General features: G+C 34.6%; 1 protein-coding gene across 13 annotated transcripts in view; it reads right to left on the minus strand.

Moving 5' to 3' along the window:
* Positions 1-2716: 2716 nt before the first annotated feature.
* EIF3E (eukaryotic translation initiation factor 3 subunit E) overlaps positions 2717-19453 on the minus strand; it is a 227839-nt gene continuing 211102 nt past the window's right edge. For 10 of the 13 annotated variants that reach the window (XM_057307685.1, XM_057307677.1, XM_057307678.1 and 7 more), the window contains 3 exons: positions 5480-5582; positions 5061-5195; positions 2717-3953 (listed from right to left, as the gene is read on the minus strand). In XM_057307685.1, coding sequence (XP_057163668.1) covers positions 3915-3953; positions 5061-5195; positions 5480-5582 — 277 coding nt within the window. In that variant the 3' untranslated portion in view covers positions 2717-3914. Of the gene's footprint in view, positions 5196-5479; positions 5583-19453 lie in introns of all 13 variants that reach the window. The other 3 variants (XM_057307676.1, XM_057307675.1, XM_057307674.1) reach the window with 1 other exon arrangement.

Genomic DNA, 19453 nt, shown 5'->3' on the forward strand with positions numbered 1-19453 from the left:
GTAAAAAAAAAAAGCCAAAGTAGGACAAATAGAAAGCTTGTAATGAAATGGTAGAAATAAACCCATATAGGTTAGTAATCATAATAAAAGGAAATGGATTTAACTCATCAGTTATTAGACACAATTGCCAGACTGGTTCCAAAAACTAGATAAATGAGAACATGGAAACACCATGTGTTCACCAATACTTGGTTGAATTAAATATGGTATATTCAGACAACAGAATATCACAAAGCAGTGAAAAAGAATCAACTACAGCTGACTAAACCAACGTGTATGTATCAACGTGGATGAATCTGAGTTGGAAAAAGCAAGCAATATGTTACTAAGTATGATTCCAATTAAATACATGTCAAAAACATGTTAGGTATACATGTGTCTGTAAAACCATACAGAAAAGCAAAGGAATTATTAACACAAAAGCCATGGTAGGGGTTGCTTCTCAGGGGCAAAGAGGTAAGTACAATTAATGAAGAGCCCACAAGCTTGTCAAAGTTACTAGGACCGTTCTGTTTCTTAAGCTGAGTAGCAAGTAGGATCATTATTAGGTAAATGAACATTGGTTTTTCTTTTATTGGTTTTCTTTTTTTAAAAAGCATAAACACAGATGCTTGTGAATGCATAGAAACTTTTTAAAAAACACACAAGAAACTATTTACGTAATGTAAGCCTCATGAACTCTTGTTCTTCAATGTGTTTCCAGTGCCTGTAAATGTTGCTGACACATAGGAGGGTCTATTTATTGGGTGGAAACGAAAGAGCACAAAAAAGAAAATTAAGCACTACATAACTTGTGCTCAACATCTTACTGGGACAGTTTACCTGTTATCAAAGGTTATGATTAAATCCAGAACAAGGTAATTTGTTTTTATGCAAATTTTAAAAAAATGCATTTTAACAACGAACAAGTGTAGATAATATGTAAAAATAGCTATTAGTTGTATTTTTTTTTGTCTGATTGATACTAGTCATCTATTGTGGCATCATCTTTCAAGTTCAAAGGGCAGCAATATGTGAAAAGCAAAGTTAGGTAGGAAAAGTGAACATTAATTATTCATATAATGGATAACCTTGAAGGAGTAAACCATAAATAGAAAAAAAATCAAAGAGATGTTCATCAAAGTTTTGTCTGTTCCAAATAGATTTTTTTTGGTGGGGTCACTAGTATCCAATGATTATACTGCTAGAAAAATAGAGTATTTTACTCTCATTTGAAGATCATGGTGCCAAGAGACTTGAATAGTTTTGTGGATCAAGATCCTCCTTTACGACCTACTAAACATTTACCACTTAACCCTTTGTCAATTTAAGGCAATAATGATGTAAGAAGGGGCAGTGTAATGTAACTGAAAGAGTCCATTTTCAATTCACTGGTTTAACGTTTAGTAGGTAGGACCTAGAGTAACCATCTGTTTCCTCATCAGTAACACCCAAATTTCAGTGTTTCCAGGCAAAAGTGAGGCACTCAAATATTACTTTCCTTTTTACAAATGTTATTTCTTTTTAAAAATTCTCTAGATAGGGCACCTGGGTGGCTCAGTCGTTGAGTGTCTGCCTGCGGCTCAGGGCCTGATCCCGGCGTTCCGGGATCGAGTCCCACATCGGGATCCTCCACTGGGAGCCTGCTTCTTCCTCTCCCACTCCCCCTGCTTGTGTTACCTCTCTCACTGGCTGTCTCTCTCTGTCAAATAAATAAATAAATTCTTAAAAAAAAAAATAAATAAAATAGAATTCTCTAGATTCATAAATGTGGAAATGCCTGACACAGTAAATGCGTAATGTTAGCTTCCTATCTTTCCTCCTTGGGTTTTTTTACCGGTCCACTAAAGCACATTATATAACTGTTAGACTTGCTTATCACCGCCATGTAATCGCCTAGAAATCCTTGCCATTAATGTGGTTTGGTTGAGCTATAGTCTTAAAATAAAAAGTCATTAATGATGCCTCTAAGAATTTTTTGCCTTTGGGTCACAGGTGAAGAGGGAAAGAGGCAGCTTAACATCTTTCCCATTTCTGTATAGATTAACATATGTAATTTTATCTAGTTTTGTGTAACTATTTCTTATAGATCCGTACTTCGGATTCATGTAATTAGCTCTTGCACTCAAGGTAAGATGGGCTTGTTTTGATCTAGTTACTGATATGCCCCTTTTTGGTACTTCCTCTATGAACCTTGACCATTTTGTACTACAGATGATCCTTTAAAGTTGGCATTTTCACAACACTGGCTAGAGAGGAATAAAAAGTTAACATTTGGCTTACCCCAACCAGCAACCCTCCCCCTTACTTCAGCACCTTCGGGCTAGTTTAGAACCAATACCATAAATCAGGGATCTGAAACCACAGCACATGGACCAAATCTGGCCCATATTCTCTTAAACTTAACTATAGGTTGAAGGTAACCTGATCAGATGCCAAATAAAAATCCAATATGCATGTATCTCCTATCCTTGTACCACTGGTTGAGTGCAGAAACAGAAATGTCTGTTAACTGACTAGGTTTTAGTTCAACAACCAAAGTGAAAATCAAACCACTTCTGTGTAAAGGAGACCCAACCAGAGCTTTACATATTTAAAAGATCTTGGGTATCCAGGAAACTGTGTGTGTGTGTCTGCGCATGTGCATGTGTTTGCAATATTCAAGAGATCATTTATAAAATTCAGCTTATAGTCCTGTTTAGTCTCTGTAGCTGCCCAGTGAATGACAAGGAGCCACTTTAAGAAATTAAGAAACAGCAGCTTTATTTGTAATAGCCCCAAACTGGAAACAACCATAATATCCTTAAAGGTACATGGTTAAACAATGTGGTACATCAATACTATGGAATAAGACTTGGCAATAAACAGGAAAAAACTACTGATATATATAACAACTTGGATAGATTTCAAGGGCATTATGATGAGTAGAAAAAGTTAAACTCAAAGTCATATGTTGTAGAATTCCATTTCTAAAATATTCTACTGATGACAAATTAAAGAGATGGAGGACAGAACTAGTGGTTGCCAGGGGTTAGAGCTGGTAGAGGTAGGTATGACCACAGAGGGAGTAGGAGGAATAGCACAAGGGAGAAGTTCATAATGATGATAGTTCTTTACCCTTTTTTCCCCCCCTGAACAAAGGGTCTCACATATTTATTACTGAACAAACCTACTGGTGCAGAAGTATAGTAACAGAAAAATCATTTCCCCCATAAAAACGCCTATTGTTCAGGTAGTAGTGATGTTCACAGAGTGACAGGATATGAGCACCTGACCTTCATGCAGCATAAACGTGTGCCACCTCATGTGTGATCCCTTATAGACCCAGCCTGGTTCTTCTCCCATGCCTCCTCTTGGAGCTGTACCTGATTTTACCAGTTTTCATCTGAATCCCATGGGGAAAGGGATGATTCTGCTTTTGTTCCTTGGCCAGGAATCACTTAATCCTCAAGTCTTGTGAGAAGACATGGACAGGAACAGCCAACCACACACACCACGATGGTGGAGAAAAAAAGATAGTTCCTTATCTTGACTGTACTGAAGGCTACACAAATCTATACAAGTGATAAAATGGCACAGAGCTATTCGTACACATTGTCCCTATGTCTCTATCGGTTCTGATAAGTATTATAGTAACATAGATGAAAAAACTAGGGTAAACCAGGTTTAGGCTTCATGACACCTCTCCCTACTATTTTTGCAACTTCCTGTGAATCTATAATTTCAAAATGAAAAGTTAAAAAAAACACACACTTGGATACACAAGGAAATTAAAAACAATTTGATAAAATGAAACACAGCCAATTTTATTCAAATTCCCCAAAATTTATACTCAGTATGTTAATTGTTCCTAAAATGTAGGTCACCCTTTATATAATGGTCTTATTATTTCATCTTTATTTTATAGTTTTTTCATCTTGTCTTTATATAGTTCTTCAGTAGAAGCCAGAATCCTGAGTTGCCCAGTTAGGAGCCTAAAATATACAAAGAAAAATGGACAAGGTGAGAAGAAAGTACTTTCTGACAAAGTTAACTTAGAAAAAAGTGATACTAGCATTTCCTTTTAGTACTCCAGCCCAAACCACTAAGATTTTAACAACCTCCACAATTTCTAAATGTCAATTGTGCCACTTAGAACAAAAAAACATACATCAAAATAATACCATCTAAACCAGTTTTTGACCAATTATAAAGTATAACAATGACAGTATCACCAATATTATAACGAAAGTCAATACAAATTGACCCTTAAGCATACAGAAAAGAACATTATATAAAAGTTGTTTTAGGTTGAGTTATTCTAGACTTGGTTGGAAAAAGATAGAAGTATAATTTCCCAATTCTATCTCTCTTTTAAAACTGAATAACTATTCAAAGGACATGAATCTTTTGTTAAAACTTCAATCACATGAGGTCTCTGAACGTCCACCTATTTTAGGAAGCAGCTGGGCTTCCTAAAAATAAAAACTTCCTATCCTCCAGTTACATATAATCATAATGGCTAAAAAGCATTAAAACTGGTTTGGGATTCCAAAATTACAAGGCCATTCAAGTTCCTTTAAAATCTAATATGCACAAACTCTACCAAAAGGGGGGATACATTTTTTTGACATAGTTAAATACGAGTATCAGACAAATCAAGTTTTTAAAGATCAACACTAACAGATAGTAAGATCAACATTTTTATACAAGTATTCCTTCAGATTTAAAAAGAATACAAATTTCAACCACTTGAAAGAAGTCTATACATGTAAGTTATCATGCCAGTATCAAAATGTTGTGTTGTAAACCCTTAGGAAAAGAGTCAAAGAAGTCACAAAGGCAGAATGAAAGGAAAGAAAAACAGATATAATAAACTAGGAACACAATTTTTTCAGTTTCCTTAACTAACACATATAATACATCTAAGAAAAATTCTTTTCAGTTTAGTAATAGATCTTTAAAACAATGTTCACACCCTCAGTTAGAAATACAAAATCAGATATAACCAATATATTAGTACGTTCTCAAATGAAGTCCAGTAATAATTATGTTACATTATTGATAAATTCTAGACAAAATAGAAGATGTGTGGTTCTTACCTCTGACCTACTATTCTGATTAAGTTTCTTCTCAATATTCATGGCCAACATCTGGCTTCTAAATGAAAGGCTTTTGGTCTTTTCAATCACTTGCTGATAGGGTGAGACTGCATTGTTACCCATAACCACATGACCCTAAAATGAGACAGAGGGAAATTGATCCTATAATATTACAACTGAGTTTTTCAGGTAGGTCATGAGCATGACATCACAACACTACATGACTGTTGTACACATTTTCATGCACTGTACAGAGATGAAATATTCATCGAGCAACAAAAAACAGGTGGCTGCTGTTGCCTTAACACAAAGCAAAAACTCTTAATAGAACAGAATAAAATGTCCTACTGAAAAATTCCCAAAAAAGTATTAAAACAGTCAGCAATTTATAGATGTAGCATAACTAATTTAATACTCACTAATTTAGAATCAATCTTGGCATCTAGTCTTGCATTTCTAATCAAATTTACAATCCACCTTTCAGCTTCTTCTGGAGTCATGTTCAGTTTGTCTGCCAACATGCTAATGAAAAAAAGTAAAAATGATGTTAACAGAGTCTAAAAACTTAGTTTCATGTACATAGTCTTTGAACCACACTTGCATAGGGACTTTCAGGTATTTATGGATCACCTTCTTTTAAACAGTATAACCGCATTGTTCATGTTTGTGCTATTATCTTGTACTGTGCATGACCTATCCCATTTCACCAACCAGACTGTAAGATCCTTGAGGAGAGGGGATCATATTTCACATTTACAGAAATCTTCTGGCTTCTAGAACAGTACCTTACAGTTAGCAGGTGCTCAATTAATAACGATCTAAGGGAGAAAAAGGTTTTATGATGCATAATGATTACACAAATTAAATCTACTACAAGGAACATCAGTGGTAAGTATAATATAATGAAATAATCAAACCTTACGGCTAGTGTGTATGTTTGTGTTGTAAACTCTGAGGGCACTCTGGGAATTGCACATTAGATAACCTAAGTGGCCACTGAATTTCAGAGGAAAGAGAAAGACTAATATATACACAGAATGAGAGAGGGGGAGAGAAGAAAAGGAGCAAGGGAGATGATCGGGTTGAAAAAGGCCACTACAGGATTTAATTTATGAGGACTAACAAAAATCCGTTGGTAGTAGGTAAGTAAATCATTCAGCTGATGGAAGAATATGCATGTATAGTATTTAAGAGTACAGAGTATACATGTATAGGTGTTTAAACATAAGTGTTCTCTCTTCACCTCTCTTCATTGAAGACATTATATACTTGCCAGGTCCTCTAATGTTATCACTCATCTGATGAAGAGAACTAGAATACCAATAATAAAATCTTTCCTTAGAATATTATAAACTAAAATTCCTGATCTGATAGCCTTCCCAATTTTAAAATATGGTCAAGACATTGGCAATCACATAATTATGTAATTCCAGAGCTCATGAGACTAACAGTATCTGTGCTATTCCTATTTTATACATTTATTGAAAAAAAGTTAATAGAATTTCATTCAAAATATAAAAATTAAGTTAGGTCATCAATGAAATAATTACAAACTAAATTCACAAAGATATAATCATTTGAAATTTATCCTTAAAATATGCCTGGAGTTAAAAACATCTTGATGAATATGAGCCAACTCAACCATAAAACTCCCTGGATTTATGTGCCAAAATTTTGCTCTCTGTGTTTTTGCGATCAATTTTGTTCTAAGTACACATTCTCAGCAAAAATAAAGAACAATTAATCCATGACTATTATTTCAATTTCATGGATTTCATTTTATTCTCTTTATCACTGTTCTCTACTAACCCTCCTTTTATTTAAGCTACTAAAAAATAGGGAATTGTGTCAATGCACTTAAACAAGGAGGCATTTTTTTGACTGGTAAAAATTCCCGCAGCTGGTGTTTCCTGCTGGTGCCTGATTTATTTTAGAAATGTGTAAATTTCATTGTCTTTCCACTGCTATAGTTAGCAAATATCTGATAGTCTTACCTAAAGCTCAACTCTAAAGGTAAAGAACAGATTTTCCAAAATATATTCATTATTTTATCACGTCCTATAGCAATTTATCTTTTATGTGTCTCCTGCATCCACCAAAACACAACTCTTCAAAGTGAGGCCAAAAGCATTTTACTCTGAAAAGCACAAAAGAAACTGTACTAAATATATTAAAACCCCAATGTTTAAGATCACTGTATTTTGTTTTAAATTAGAGCAGAAAAATTGTTCCCAGTAAGCTACAAATTATGTGGAGTTGGTATTATAAACATGTTTTTTAATTATAATATAAAACCTGTTTAGGAGGGTTAAGTAACTAAAATTTTAATGAAACATTCAGTCTTGAAGCCTAGGTATTCTTTTGGATTCCTCTTCCTGCTGCCATATACAACTGCGACCTAGAATTCTCTTTTTAACCACTGCCTCTTATCTAACCATTCTACTCTTGCAGGGAAGACTCCTCTCCACCAGCCATTCTAAACCTCTCTGTTCATTAAACATGCCAGCTTTTTAATCATTTCAGGGCCTTTGCATATACTCTGCCTTCAGCTTAAAAGGCTCATCCAAATTCTTCTTCATTTGGCTAGCTGTTAAGTAAGTCTCAGCTAAACCAGTACCCTCATCAGCCTTCCAAGACACCTCTGCAAACTATAACATATCTGTTTGATACTTTCATAGCCCTATTTTCTTTGGAGCAGTCATAATAGCTGTAGTTTTTTTCTATTGAATATCTGCTTTCATGATACACTATATATATAACCAAAGAGCATGCACCATAGCTTCTTTGTTCACTGCTATCTATCCAGCAATTAGCACAATGCAGTTTACAGGAGGCAATTAATAAATATTTACTGTATGATTTCTAAATTGGTCACTCCCTCTAGGCTCCATTACTATTTCCCAGTTTTTAAACTAATCTACCTCTCTAGTCTCTCCTTAATCTATTTTACATAATTGCCAACTAACTAGTTTATGCCCGAATTCCTTTCAAAACTTTAACAGAGCCCTTCTACCAAAACAATACAATCCAAAACAATACAATCCAAACTTCTAAATTTCTCATTCATGGTTCTCTACAATTTAGCTACAACCTCACTTTCCAACCTCTCATTATTCTGCCCCATGAGTACCACATGCCAGCCAAACCAAACCAATTATCTTCCTTTCTTGCCATTCATTCAACAAAATATGAACTGTTAGATGCTAATGACAAAATACAGTCTATTCCCACTTTTATAAAGTTTAAGCCAGGGGATGGGGAGTAGAGGACAATCAATCATCCCCAAAATATATAAACTAATCAAAGTATAAAGGTGAAAAAGTGGAAGGAGCTATGTGAGATGCAAAAGAGTTTACTAGTTCTACTCTGGAGGCTTGGGGATATATTATTTAAGGAAATATTCAAGGTCAGATTTTTAACATAAAAGAGAGAAAAGTCTATTTTGCATAATAACTCCACGTAGAATTCTTCATCCTTCCTTTCTTTACATCTATATTCTGTCTCATATTCCAATATCGCAGGGGCAATATGGCAACATGCATCAAGACCCATAAGTATCTGCAAGCTCTGACCCATAATCCTACTTTGGGGATTTACTGCTTTGCATTGTACTTGTTGATCCTTTATGTATTAAATCAGGTCAAAGCAAAACCTGAAATAAGATCCAAGAGGTATTAGTAAATTATTGATGGCATCTCAGGTTATCTAGGCTACCAATCATTCTGAGAGTGAATTAAAGAACGTGGCAAGAGTCCAGTTTCTTTTAAATAACAGAAAAATAAACAGAATAAAAGAAATTAAATGACAGAAATCCTCAAAATTAACAATTCTCTTACAGTCTACTGATTTTATGCAAAAATAGTGAAGATTTAAAAACACGAATATAAATCCAATTAAGCTCAAAAAGAAAAAGTTGGCTTAAGTTATCCTATACAATGCTTGTCTTATTTAAAATAATTCAGCTTATTAATAAACTAAAAGACAAAATCTCAAAATGCAGAATTTTGGAGAAAAATATCTAATTTGATCAAGACCTTAAGCACAAAAGTAATTTCCTGATTATTCAGATTGTAAAGAAAATCTCAACCTTGTCTACAGGCAGCTTAAAGCAGACATTTAAATATTTTGTGTAAATATCCCTTATATGTATCTTTAAGTTGACAAGCACTCCTTTCTCAAGTGACGCAACAACATATTGAATATGTTAAGTAAGAAATATATATGGAACCATGAAAGACCCTAAACAACCAAAGCAATCTTGAGCAAGAAGAACAAAGGTGGAGGTATCACACATCCTGATTTCAAATTATTACAAAGCTATACTAATCAAAACAATATGGTACTGATAAAAACAAAATGGAACAGAATAAAAGCCCAGAAATAAATCTATCCATGTATGTTAAATTAATTTACAGCAAAGGAGCCAAAAATATACAATGGGGAATTGTATATTCTTTGATTATATATTCTTCAGTAAATGGTGTTGGGGAAACTGGACAGCCACATGCAGAAGACTGAAACTGGACCACTATCTTGCACCATAGACAAAATTAACTCAAAATGGATTAAAGAATGATTAAAGACTTGAACGCACAGCTGGTAAGCTCCCTGACATCAGTCTTGGCAATGATTTTTTGGATCTGACACCAAAAGTAAAGATGACAAAAGCAAAAATAAACAAGTGGGATTATATCAAACTAAGAAGTCTGCATAGCAAAAGAACGCATCTACAAAATGAAAGGGCAAGTTACCACCAAATGGGAGAAGATATTGCAAATGATAGAGCTAAGAAGTTAATACCCAAAATATATAAGGAACTCCTACAACTGAATAGCAAAAAACCCCCTAAGTAATGTGATTAAAAAATGGGCAGAGGATCTGAACAGACATTTTTCCAAAAAAAGACATACAGACAGCAAACAGGTATATGAAAAGATGCTCAACATCACTAATTGTTAGGGAAATGCAAATCAAAACTACAGTGAGATATCAAAATCACACATATTAGAATGGCTATTATCAAAAAAACAAGAAATAGGGACGCCTAGGTGGCTCAGTTGGTTAAGCATCTGCCTTCGGCTCAGGTCATGATACCAGGGTCCTGGGATCGAGTCCTGCATCAGGCTCCTGGTTGGGCCGGGGAGCCTGCTTCTCCCCCTGCTTGTGCTCTCTTGCACTCTCTGTCAAATAACCAGAATCTTTAAAAAAAAAAAAAAAAAAAAAAAAAAAGACAAAAAATAACAAGTGTTGGCAAGGATGTGGAGAAAAGAGAACACTTGTACATTGTTGGTGGAAATGTAAACTGGTGCAGCCACTATGGAAAACAGCATAGAGGTTCCTCAAACAATTAAAAATAGACTTACCATATGATCCAGTAATTCCACTTCTGGATTTATCCAAAGTAAACAAAAACACTGACTCAAAAAGATGTATGTCACCCATGTTCTCGGCAGTTAATTTACAATAACCACAACATGGAAGCAACTTAAGTTTCCACTGATGGATGAGCGAATAAAGAAAATGGGAAAAAAAGAATAAAATCTTGCCATTTGCAACAGCATGTATGAACCTTGAGGGCACTATGCTAAGTGAAATAAAACAAAGACAAATAACCATATGATCTCACTTATATGTGGAATCTTAAAATAAAGCAAAGAAAAAGAAACCAAAATCAAATTTATAGATACAGGGAAGACTGGTGGTTACTAGGGGTGGTGGGAGGAGGGACAGGTGAAGGGGGTCAAATGGTACAAACTTCTAGTAATAAAATAAGTCATGGAATATAATGTACAGCACGGTGACTAGAGTTAATAGTATTGTACTGCATATTTGAAAGTTGCCAAGAGAGTAAATCTTAAAACTTCTCATCACCAAGAAAAAAATCTGCAATTACGCATGGTGATGGATGATAATTATACTGTGATCATTTCACAATTATACAAATACCGAATCATTATGTTGTATACCTGAAACTAACATGTTATATATTATAGCTCAATAAAAACACTAAAACAAAAGACTATCAGCACCCTTTGAAAAATTAAAAACTATTGTAGTTGCACCTATAAAATAAGAACTGAAAGATGTGACTTCAGAGATCTGTTTTTAACCTACAGAAGACTTGGAAGAAGACGCTGAGAAGATCTCCCACAGCGTAGAACACAAAGACAAAGAGATGGAAAATTGGGGAGAAAAGATTAAAAAAATTAGAAGCCTGGTACATGAGGTCCAATACTCAAACAACAGTAGTTCCAAAAAGAATAAACAGTGAACATAAAAGAAAATAAATCACTGAAGAAATAATTTAAAAAATTTCCCAGAATTGGCACATGAATTTTCAAATTAAAAGAGTCTAGTATGAAGAGTTCAAATAAACCTATACTAAGGCATATCATTGTGAAATTTCAAAATAATGGGGTAAAGGGGAAAAAAAAAATCCAAAAAACCTTCAAATTGCTAGAGAGGAAAGTATATGACCAGGGATAAAAATGGCTTCTGACTTCTAAAGCAGAAAGCTAGAAAGTGCCAGAACAATGTCTTCAAAATTCTGGAATAAAGTAGTTTTCAACCTAGAGTACCATGCCTAGCAATACCATCATACAAGTATGAAAGTAAAGTGAACATTATTTGATGTGAAAAATTTACCTCTAAAGCAACCTTTCTTATAAAGCTATTGAAGGATATGCTTTATCAAAATATGATAGTAACCAAGAAAAAAGGAAGACAATGAAACTGGAGCTCTATCATGGGACACGGACTAAAGAAAACCCCAGAACAAATGACAAAGGGAGGCAGGTATTCACCAAGGCATAGAGAACAAGTCCAGATTTTTTCCCAGGAGATATAACTGATAGAATAATCAATCTTCAAAGAGATTTATAAACTGGCAAAGAGTATTTTAGTGTAATTAATAATAAAGACAGTAAGAAAAAGAACTAAGCAAACAGGGGGAAAATGGCAATTATTGATTCTAGGGAGTATAGTGAATACTAAAACACGTTACAAATCTACCTTATTTGGTCCTGACTCAGGAATCAAGAGACAATTATAACATATTAAAAAGGGTTCAGAAAAAGCCCCACATACAAATGAGAATTTAAAATGTGATATGGAGGAATACCTAGGTGGATCAATGGGTTAAGCATTTGCCTTCAGCTTAGGTCATGATCCCAGGATCCTGGGATGGAGTCCTGCATCGGGTTCCTTGCTCAGCAGGGAGCCTGTTTCTCCCTCTGCCTGCCGCTCCCCCTGCTTGTGTTCTCTCTTTCGGATAAATAAATAAAATCTTAAAAAAAATATTGTGATATGGGTAGCATTTCAAATTAATGGGAGACAAGATAATTTTTCAAGGGAACACATGAATGATAAGAAGCCAACAGCCTTATTGCTGGTAGGGAGAAATCTTCAGTGGTCTGAAAAAAAAAGATCAAAATAGGCACAACATTCCCTAAAGCCAAAACCTAATCCAAAGCAAGGTCCTAACTCTTGTTAATTCTAGGAAGTCTCAGTGAGGTAAGAAAACTACAGAAGAAAAGTCTGAAGCTAGTAGAGGTTAGTTCATGAAGTTTAAGTTAGCAAGTTATTTCTATAACATAAAGTACCCAAGATGAAGCTGCTAATGTAGAAGCTGCTAGGAGTTGTCCAGAAGATCTAGCTGAGATAACTGGAAGGTGATTACACCAAACAACAGATTTTCAAAGTAGAGCAAACAGCCTTATACTGGAAGAAGATGCCACCTAGGACTTTCATTGCTAGAGAGGAGAAGTCAATGCCTGGATTCAAAGCCTCAAAGGACAGACTGACTCTCTTATTAGGGGCTAATGCAGCTGATGACTTTAAGTTGAAACCAGTGTTCATTTACCCTTCCAAAAATCCTAGAGCCCTTAAGAATTATGCCAAAGCTACTCTGCTTGTGCTCTCTATAAATGGAACAACAAAGCCTGTATGATAGCACATCTGTTTACAAAATAGTCTACTGAATATTTTAAACCCACTGTTGAGAGCTGCTCAGGAAAAGATTCCTTTCAAAATATTACTGCTCATTGACAATACACCTGGTCACCTAAGAGCTCTGATGGCGATGTACAATGAGATTAATGTTCTGTGCCTGCTAACACATCATCCATTCTACAGTCCATGGATCAAGGAATCATTTCAAGTCTTATTATTTAAGAAACACATTTCCTAGGGCTACAGCTTCCGTAGATAGTGACTCTTCTGATGGATCTGGGCAAAGTAAATTGAAAACCTTAAAGGAACGATTCTCCACTAAGAGGCCATTAAGAACATTTGTGATTCATGGGAAGAGTTCAAACTGGAATATTAACAGGAGTTTGGAAGAAGTTAAATTCAAGCCTTATAGATGACTTTAAAAGGTTCAAGACTTCAGTGGAGGAAGTAACTGCAGATGTGGTGGAAAAAGGAAGAAAACTAGAATGAGAAGTGGAGCCAGAAGATGGGACTGAATTGCTGCAATCTTGTGATAAAACGTTAACAAATGAGGAGTTACTTCTTATGGATAAGCAAAGAAAGCAGTTACTTGAGATGGAATCTACTCTCTGTAAAGATTACTGGAAATGACAACAAAGGATTTAGAATATTACATAAACTTAGTTGATAAAGCAGTGGCCAGGGTGAGGGAACGGACTCTCAATTTTTAAAGAAGTTCTGTGTCAAATGCTATCAAAAAGCATCACATGTTACAGAGAAATCATTTGTGAAAGGAAGAGCCAAGAGATGTGGAAAACTTAACTGTTGTCCAAAGAAATCATCACAGCAACCTCAATCTTCAGCAACCACCACCCTGATCACAGTCAGTAGCTCTTAAAATTGAAGCAAGACCCTCCACCAGCAAAAAGATTATGACTCACTGAAAGCTCAGAGAATGGTTAGCATTATTTAGTAATGAAATATTTTTTAATTAAGGTATGTACATTGTTTCTTTTAGACTAATGCTACACTGAACACTTAAAAGACTACAATATAAACACAACTTCTATATGCACTAGGAAACCAAAAAATTCATTTGACTAGTTTTATTGTGATATTCACTTTACTGCAGTTGCCTTGAACCAAACCCACAACATGTCTGAGGTGTGCCACATATTACTTTATAGTTAACACAAAAATACAAAAAGCCTTCTGAAACTATTTTATCTCCATCTGGAAATGCACCCTTCTATTTCTCTTTAATATCAGGAAGCATAATTATAAATTATGAATATAAAATGCTGTGTAGTAATAAGAACTTGAAGAAAAATATTAAGATCTAAAATGAAGATCTAAGTGAAGCAGAATGACTTCACAACTTAAAGAAATGAAGAGTAGTTGGCAAATACCTTCTTTTGTGAAAAGCCAAACTAACTCTCTAAAGAAAAATTTTATATAAATGTATGCTCCAACATGTTTATCACACACATTCAAAATATTACTTCCATACTTTGTTTTTATCTACAATTGAAAACTGGTCCAAGAATTATTCTAGAACAGCTTTTAAATTTCAGACACACACCATATCTGATAAACTATTCAGCTATACTAAATTAAACCCCACCATAGTAATCTTTTTTGACAGATGTTGCATACTTTATGGTAAACAGATTGGTAACTTATCCTACAAATCTATAAGGTTGTATATAAACTGATAAAAACATTCTTAGTATGCATTTTTATAAAGATATGACTATCACATGTGCTTACAGCCATTAGTCAAGAAACCTATCAACTGAGAATGTTCCAAATCACAAATAGAAAGAGCTGTTTAATAAACTATACGGTTTTATAATACGTACTATTGTCTTCAGCATTTAAAATAGGACAGAGACAAACCCTTCCCCCTCAAACCCCCCAAAAGATAGAATATCAAATAATTTTAGATTAATTAGAGGCAAAGATAGGTCAGCGCAAACTAGTGAATGAAATAATTTGTCAGAATTAGTATACAGTGGGAAAGAGTCTACTTTGCAGCTTAAAAATATTCCATTTAGTGAGTTATCTGGGTTCACTGAGAAGCTTCAATCTAAATTACTTCTCTGATTTTCCAACACACAAATTATGTTCATGTCATTCTAATTACTCTATATTTTTCTTCACAACACCTAACATAATTTGTAATTTTATCTTTATTTAGTATGTTTCTTCATCTGGATTTAAAGCTCTGAGGGTGTGTTCCCTATCTTCTAACCAGTGCTTAATCAGAAGAGCCACTCATTCACGTTTGTAATATTTCCTTCTTTGAACACCTGTACTAGTTATACTGCTATTATTAATTACATCATAATCATGACACATAGTGTATTTACCCTTTCTGGAAAGGTGAACATTACCTTTTAAAAAAGTTTCTGCATATTCTTAAAATGACAAAATTATAGAAATGGTTAACAGATAAGAATGTATCAATGTCAACATGCTGGTCGTGGTATTTTGCTACGGTTTGAGAGATGTTATTCCAAGATGTTATACTGGAAATATGAACTGTGTAAGTAACAAAGGGGATCTCTTTATTTCTTACAACTGCATGTGAATCTATAACCACCTCAAAATAAAAGGTGTAATTAAGAAAAGAGGTTTTACATCAGATTTAGAAGAACTTTTAAAAAATATAGATGCCAAGATCTCCTCCCAGAGAATGTTTCAGATTTTTAGGGGTTGGGCTCAGTCATCCCTTATTTTTTATTTATTTATTTTTAAGATTTTATTTATTTAAGAAGGGTGCATTGGAGTGAGCGGGGATGGGTGGTGGTGGTGGCAGCACTTGGCAAGGGAGAGAAAATCTGAAGCAGGCTCTGCTCTAAGCGCAGAGCCCCACACAGGGCTCAATCCCACGACCACAAGATCATGACCTGAGCTGAGATCAAGAGTCTGATGCTTAACTGACTGAGCCATTCAGGTACCCACCCCTCAGTCATCCCTTATTTTTGTTTATTTCTTTTTAAAAGCCTCCCACTTGATGCTAATGTGCTGTGAGGACTACAAATCACTAATTTAGAGCAATGTTTCTACCCAAGGCTGACTGTACCTGGGAAGACTTAAACTCAGATTCTCAAGCCTTGATCCTAGAAATTCTGATTCAGAAGGTCTGCGGTGAGGCCAGAAAATCTATCGTTTTTAAGTTACTGTTGTTTTAAGTTCTGTATAGCTAGGTTCAAAACCTGGATTACAGAACAATGATTTTTTTCCACGTACTGTTTAAAGGTAAACATTAAGCTTGGTTGATCATTATCATAGATTTCAAATCCTTGGAGTCTGAATTAAGATGTTTTCTGTTATTTATAAAAGCCCAACTTAAATGCCTAACATTATTTTAAGCCATATTCCTAACCCATTAAAACAGCTTTAAACAATAAAAAACTGGGGCGCCTGGAAGACATAAGTTGGGCAACCAACTGTTGGTTTCAGCTCACGTCGTGATCTCAGGGTCATGAGATGGGCGTCCCGTGTTGGGGGACACCGCGCTCAGCACAGAGTCTGCTTAAGATTGTTTCTTTCTCCCCACCACCCCCTCTCTGCTTGCAAGCTCTCTCTCTCTCTCTTAAAAAAGCCCAGTTCCTGGACTAAGTACCACTGGATACACCCTCTCCCCCGCCAGTGAACCCTACAGAGATCTCGTTGCTCTAAGATGAGTATTTCTTTTTTCATCTAAAGCTATATATTCTACTTTGCCCCTATATTCTTAATTCTTTATATACTAAAATTATTAAATCACTGATTTTTCTTTCCATTACTTTAATAGGCTGTAAATGTGTGCCTAAAAATTGGCAACCTGATGCAGGTTCTTAATCCTGGATGTGCTTTGGAATAACTACTCTGAAAGTATAGTGTAGCTCTGTTACACATCATAATAGAGTATACTCAGAAAATCTGATCCAAAAGTCTCAGGTGGCTTCAGGGAATCTGTATTCGTAAAACAAAACAAAACCCTATAATGATTCTGAGACACAAAGCTAAACAATGACTTATGGTTTCCATCTTTATCCTCTGGCTTTTAGTGAAAAGACTAATGGCAAATTAGTCAAAATCTGGTATTTCTAAAAATATCAATTGTGCACAATGAAAAAGAAAGATTTTATAGTGAGGTACAAATACAATGAATGTCAGAGACCTATTAGTCCAGGCTCTGTCATTAAATAAGACCTAAGCAGCTTAATGTCTCTGAGCCTAAGTTTTCCAGCTATAAATAAGGAGCTACAAAACCACCAGAAAATAAAGGAGTTGTACTGGATCTTTTTTTTTTTTTTTTTTTTTTTTTTTGGGAAAATGGTGTTTCCAGGAGTCTTAGGGTTCCACAGAAGTACTTCGGCAGTCGGAAGGAAAGCTGAGTAGAGATTTAGGCTAAACAGCATCAAGGGGCTCTGATCTGACTTACACACACACACACACACACACACACACATACAATGCCAGATCTGAAAACAAGTTGTAACACACACACGATTTAAAAACCATCGTTCTAGAACTTGAAACCTGAGTCACATTTTAAGTGCTCAAAAGCCACAAATGACTATTGGCTACTACCACTGAACGATGTAGATGTAAAAACATTTCCATCACTGCAGAAAAAAGTCCTATTGTTGATGATTCAGTAACTATGCACTGTTGGGTCAGAAACTCTCTAAGCTTAATTTCCTCCAACTCTAAAATTCTTTCTTAATATTTGAATAAAATGCATTAATGTATGTATTCAAAATCACCTTAGTTAAGTAACATTCCACAGGTAGTCAAAAACATTTAAACAACTAATATAAAAAGGATACACTCATTGGAAAAGAGAAAAGATTTCTGGACTTTAGAAAGCCACAGAACTTTAGTCTGAAAATGTTTTAGACTTTGTCCAAAACTTTCAAAAAACTACAGGAATCAAAGAACTACAGCAATCAAGGAAAAACATAAAAACTACACTGATAATCAGCTTTAAAAAATTCTTAAGTGATGATAAAGTCACCTAAAAGCTTCTGGAAGCATTATCCACTCTATTACTTCCTTTGAGCTATACTTCTCTCTCGAGTACACAGGACAACTACTTTATTTTACTGTTAAACACGGTAAACTGAATCTCGTAAACATAAAATAACGAATACAAGGTCCCAGAGTTAATAAAGGGAACAAGTCAGAACTGGAACAAACCTTCTTACTCATGGTACCTCAGACGCAAACACCCAAGTGAAAAAGCATTATCATGGCCAAAAATACAAATTCACTAATACAAAGAAAAGAAATTTATTCATTTAACAAATACTTCTTGAATACCTATACTGTACAAAGTCAGTATACTAGGTGCTAAAGATATAAAAATGAGAATTTGCTTTCAAAAGGGTCATAACAGGGATAATTAAATAAGTTCTAGACAAAACAAAACACCCAAGTGACCATATTGTAATGAGAAATGGGGGAAAGTCCACAAGGAAAAACCAAAATATTAGCACCCCTCTTTCACAAGGCTGAATTATAAATCTTAAAAAAAAAAAAAGTGCAAGAATTCAGTTATCTATTGTCCACTAGCATCCCACATGATTCATCCCTTTATTTCACAAACAATGACATATTAGGAATTTACATGTACTCTTTAAGAGAATCAGATTTTTTAAATTATATGTTTGCTAGCAATAATAAAGTACTAATAAAACTGGTCAAGGCTTTAAATTCCCATAGGAAAAGCCCCATGATTACACTATACTACTAACTCTGAAAAACCACTTCAATAACAACCCAGTAAAACTAGGCAAACGAGTATGGATGCCTCAGCAAAAACAAATGGCACTAAAGAAAAACTCTGGTCTACACACAATTCCAAAGAGGCAAACATTAAAGTAATTTTTTAAACATTTACGGACCATATTTACTGTTTGACTTCATCTGTGGCCAAAAGGGCGCTAGTTATTTTTCAAATTCTAATATGTAAAATTAGTTTCTAATAGGTTATATAAGTTTCACAATTTTTCCGCCAATAATTTTCTCACACAACAAAGAAAATTTCAACTGAAATTCACCATACTTTCCATGTTTCAACATTTTAGGATGTTACAGGAGTTTACTATATGAGAATTCAAATATATAATTAAATAAAAAACTCAATTAACTGAAATGATTACCAAATGTGGTCTTTCAGCAGTATTTCCGATTCACTAAGGACTAACTTCTTCCTTATTTGAACTCCTGTTGAAACCATTCTAAAACTCGCTATTTCTCTTTTCTTCCTACATAGGACATAACAGCACTCTTTAAAAAGGTTAACTGACAATCATAATACTGCCTTGAAGTTACCATTTTTAAAAATCATGCTATGCCACACACACACACAGAAGCTAAATGTATTTCTGAGTCTGTGGCATCCCCAAATAAAAACAAAAGTTAGGATTTTTAATAAATCACTATCAGATTGTTTTCTTTTTCTTCTA

This window comes from Ursus arctos, unplaced genomic scaffold, assembly GCF_023065955.2.
Source record: "Ursus arctos isolate Adak ecotype North America unplaced genomic scaffold, UrsArc2.0 scaffold_6, whole genome shotgun sequence".
NCBI classification, from domain to species: domain Eukaryota; kingdom Metazoa; phylum Chordata; class Mammalia; order Carnivora; family Ursidae; genus Ursus; species Ursus arctos.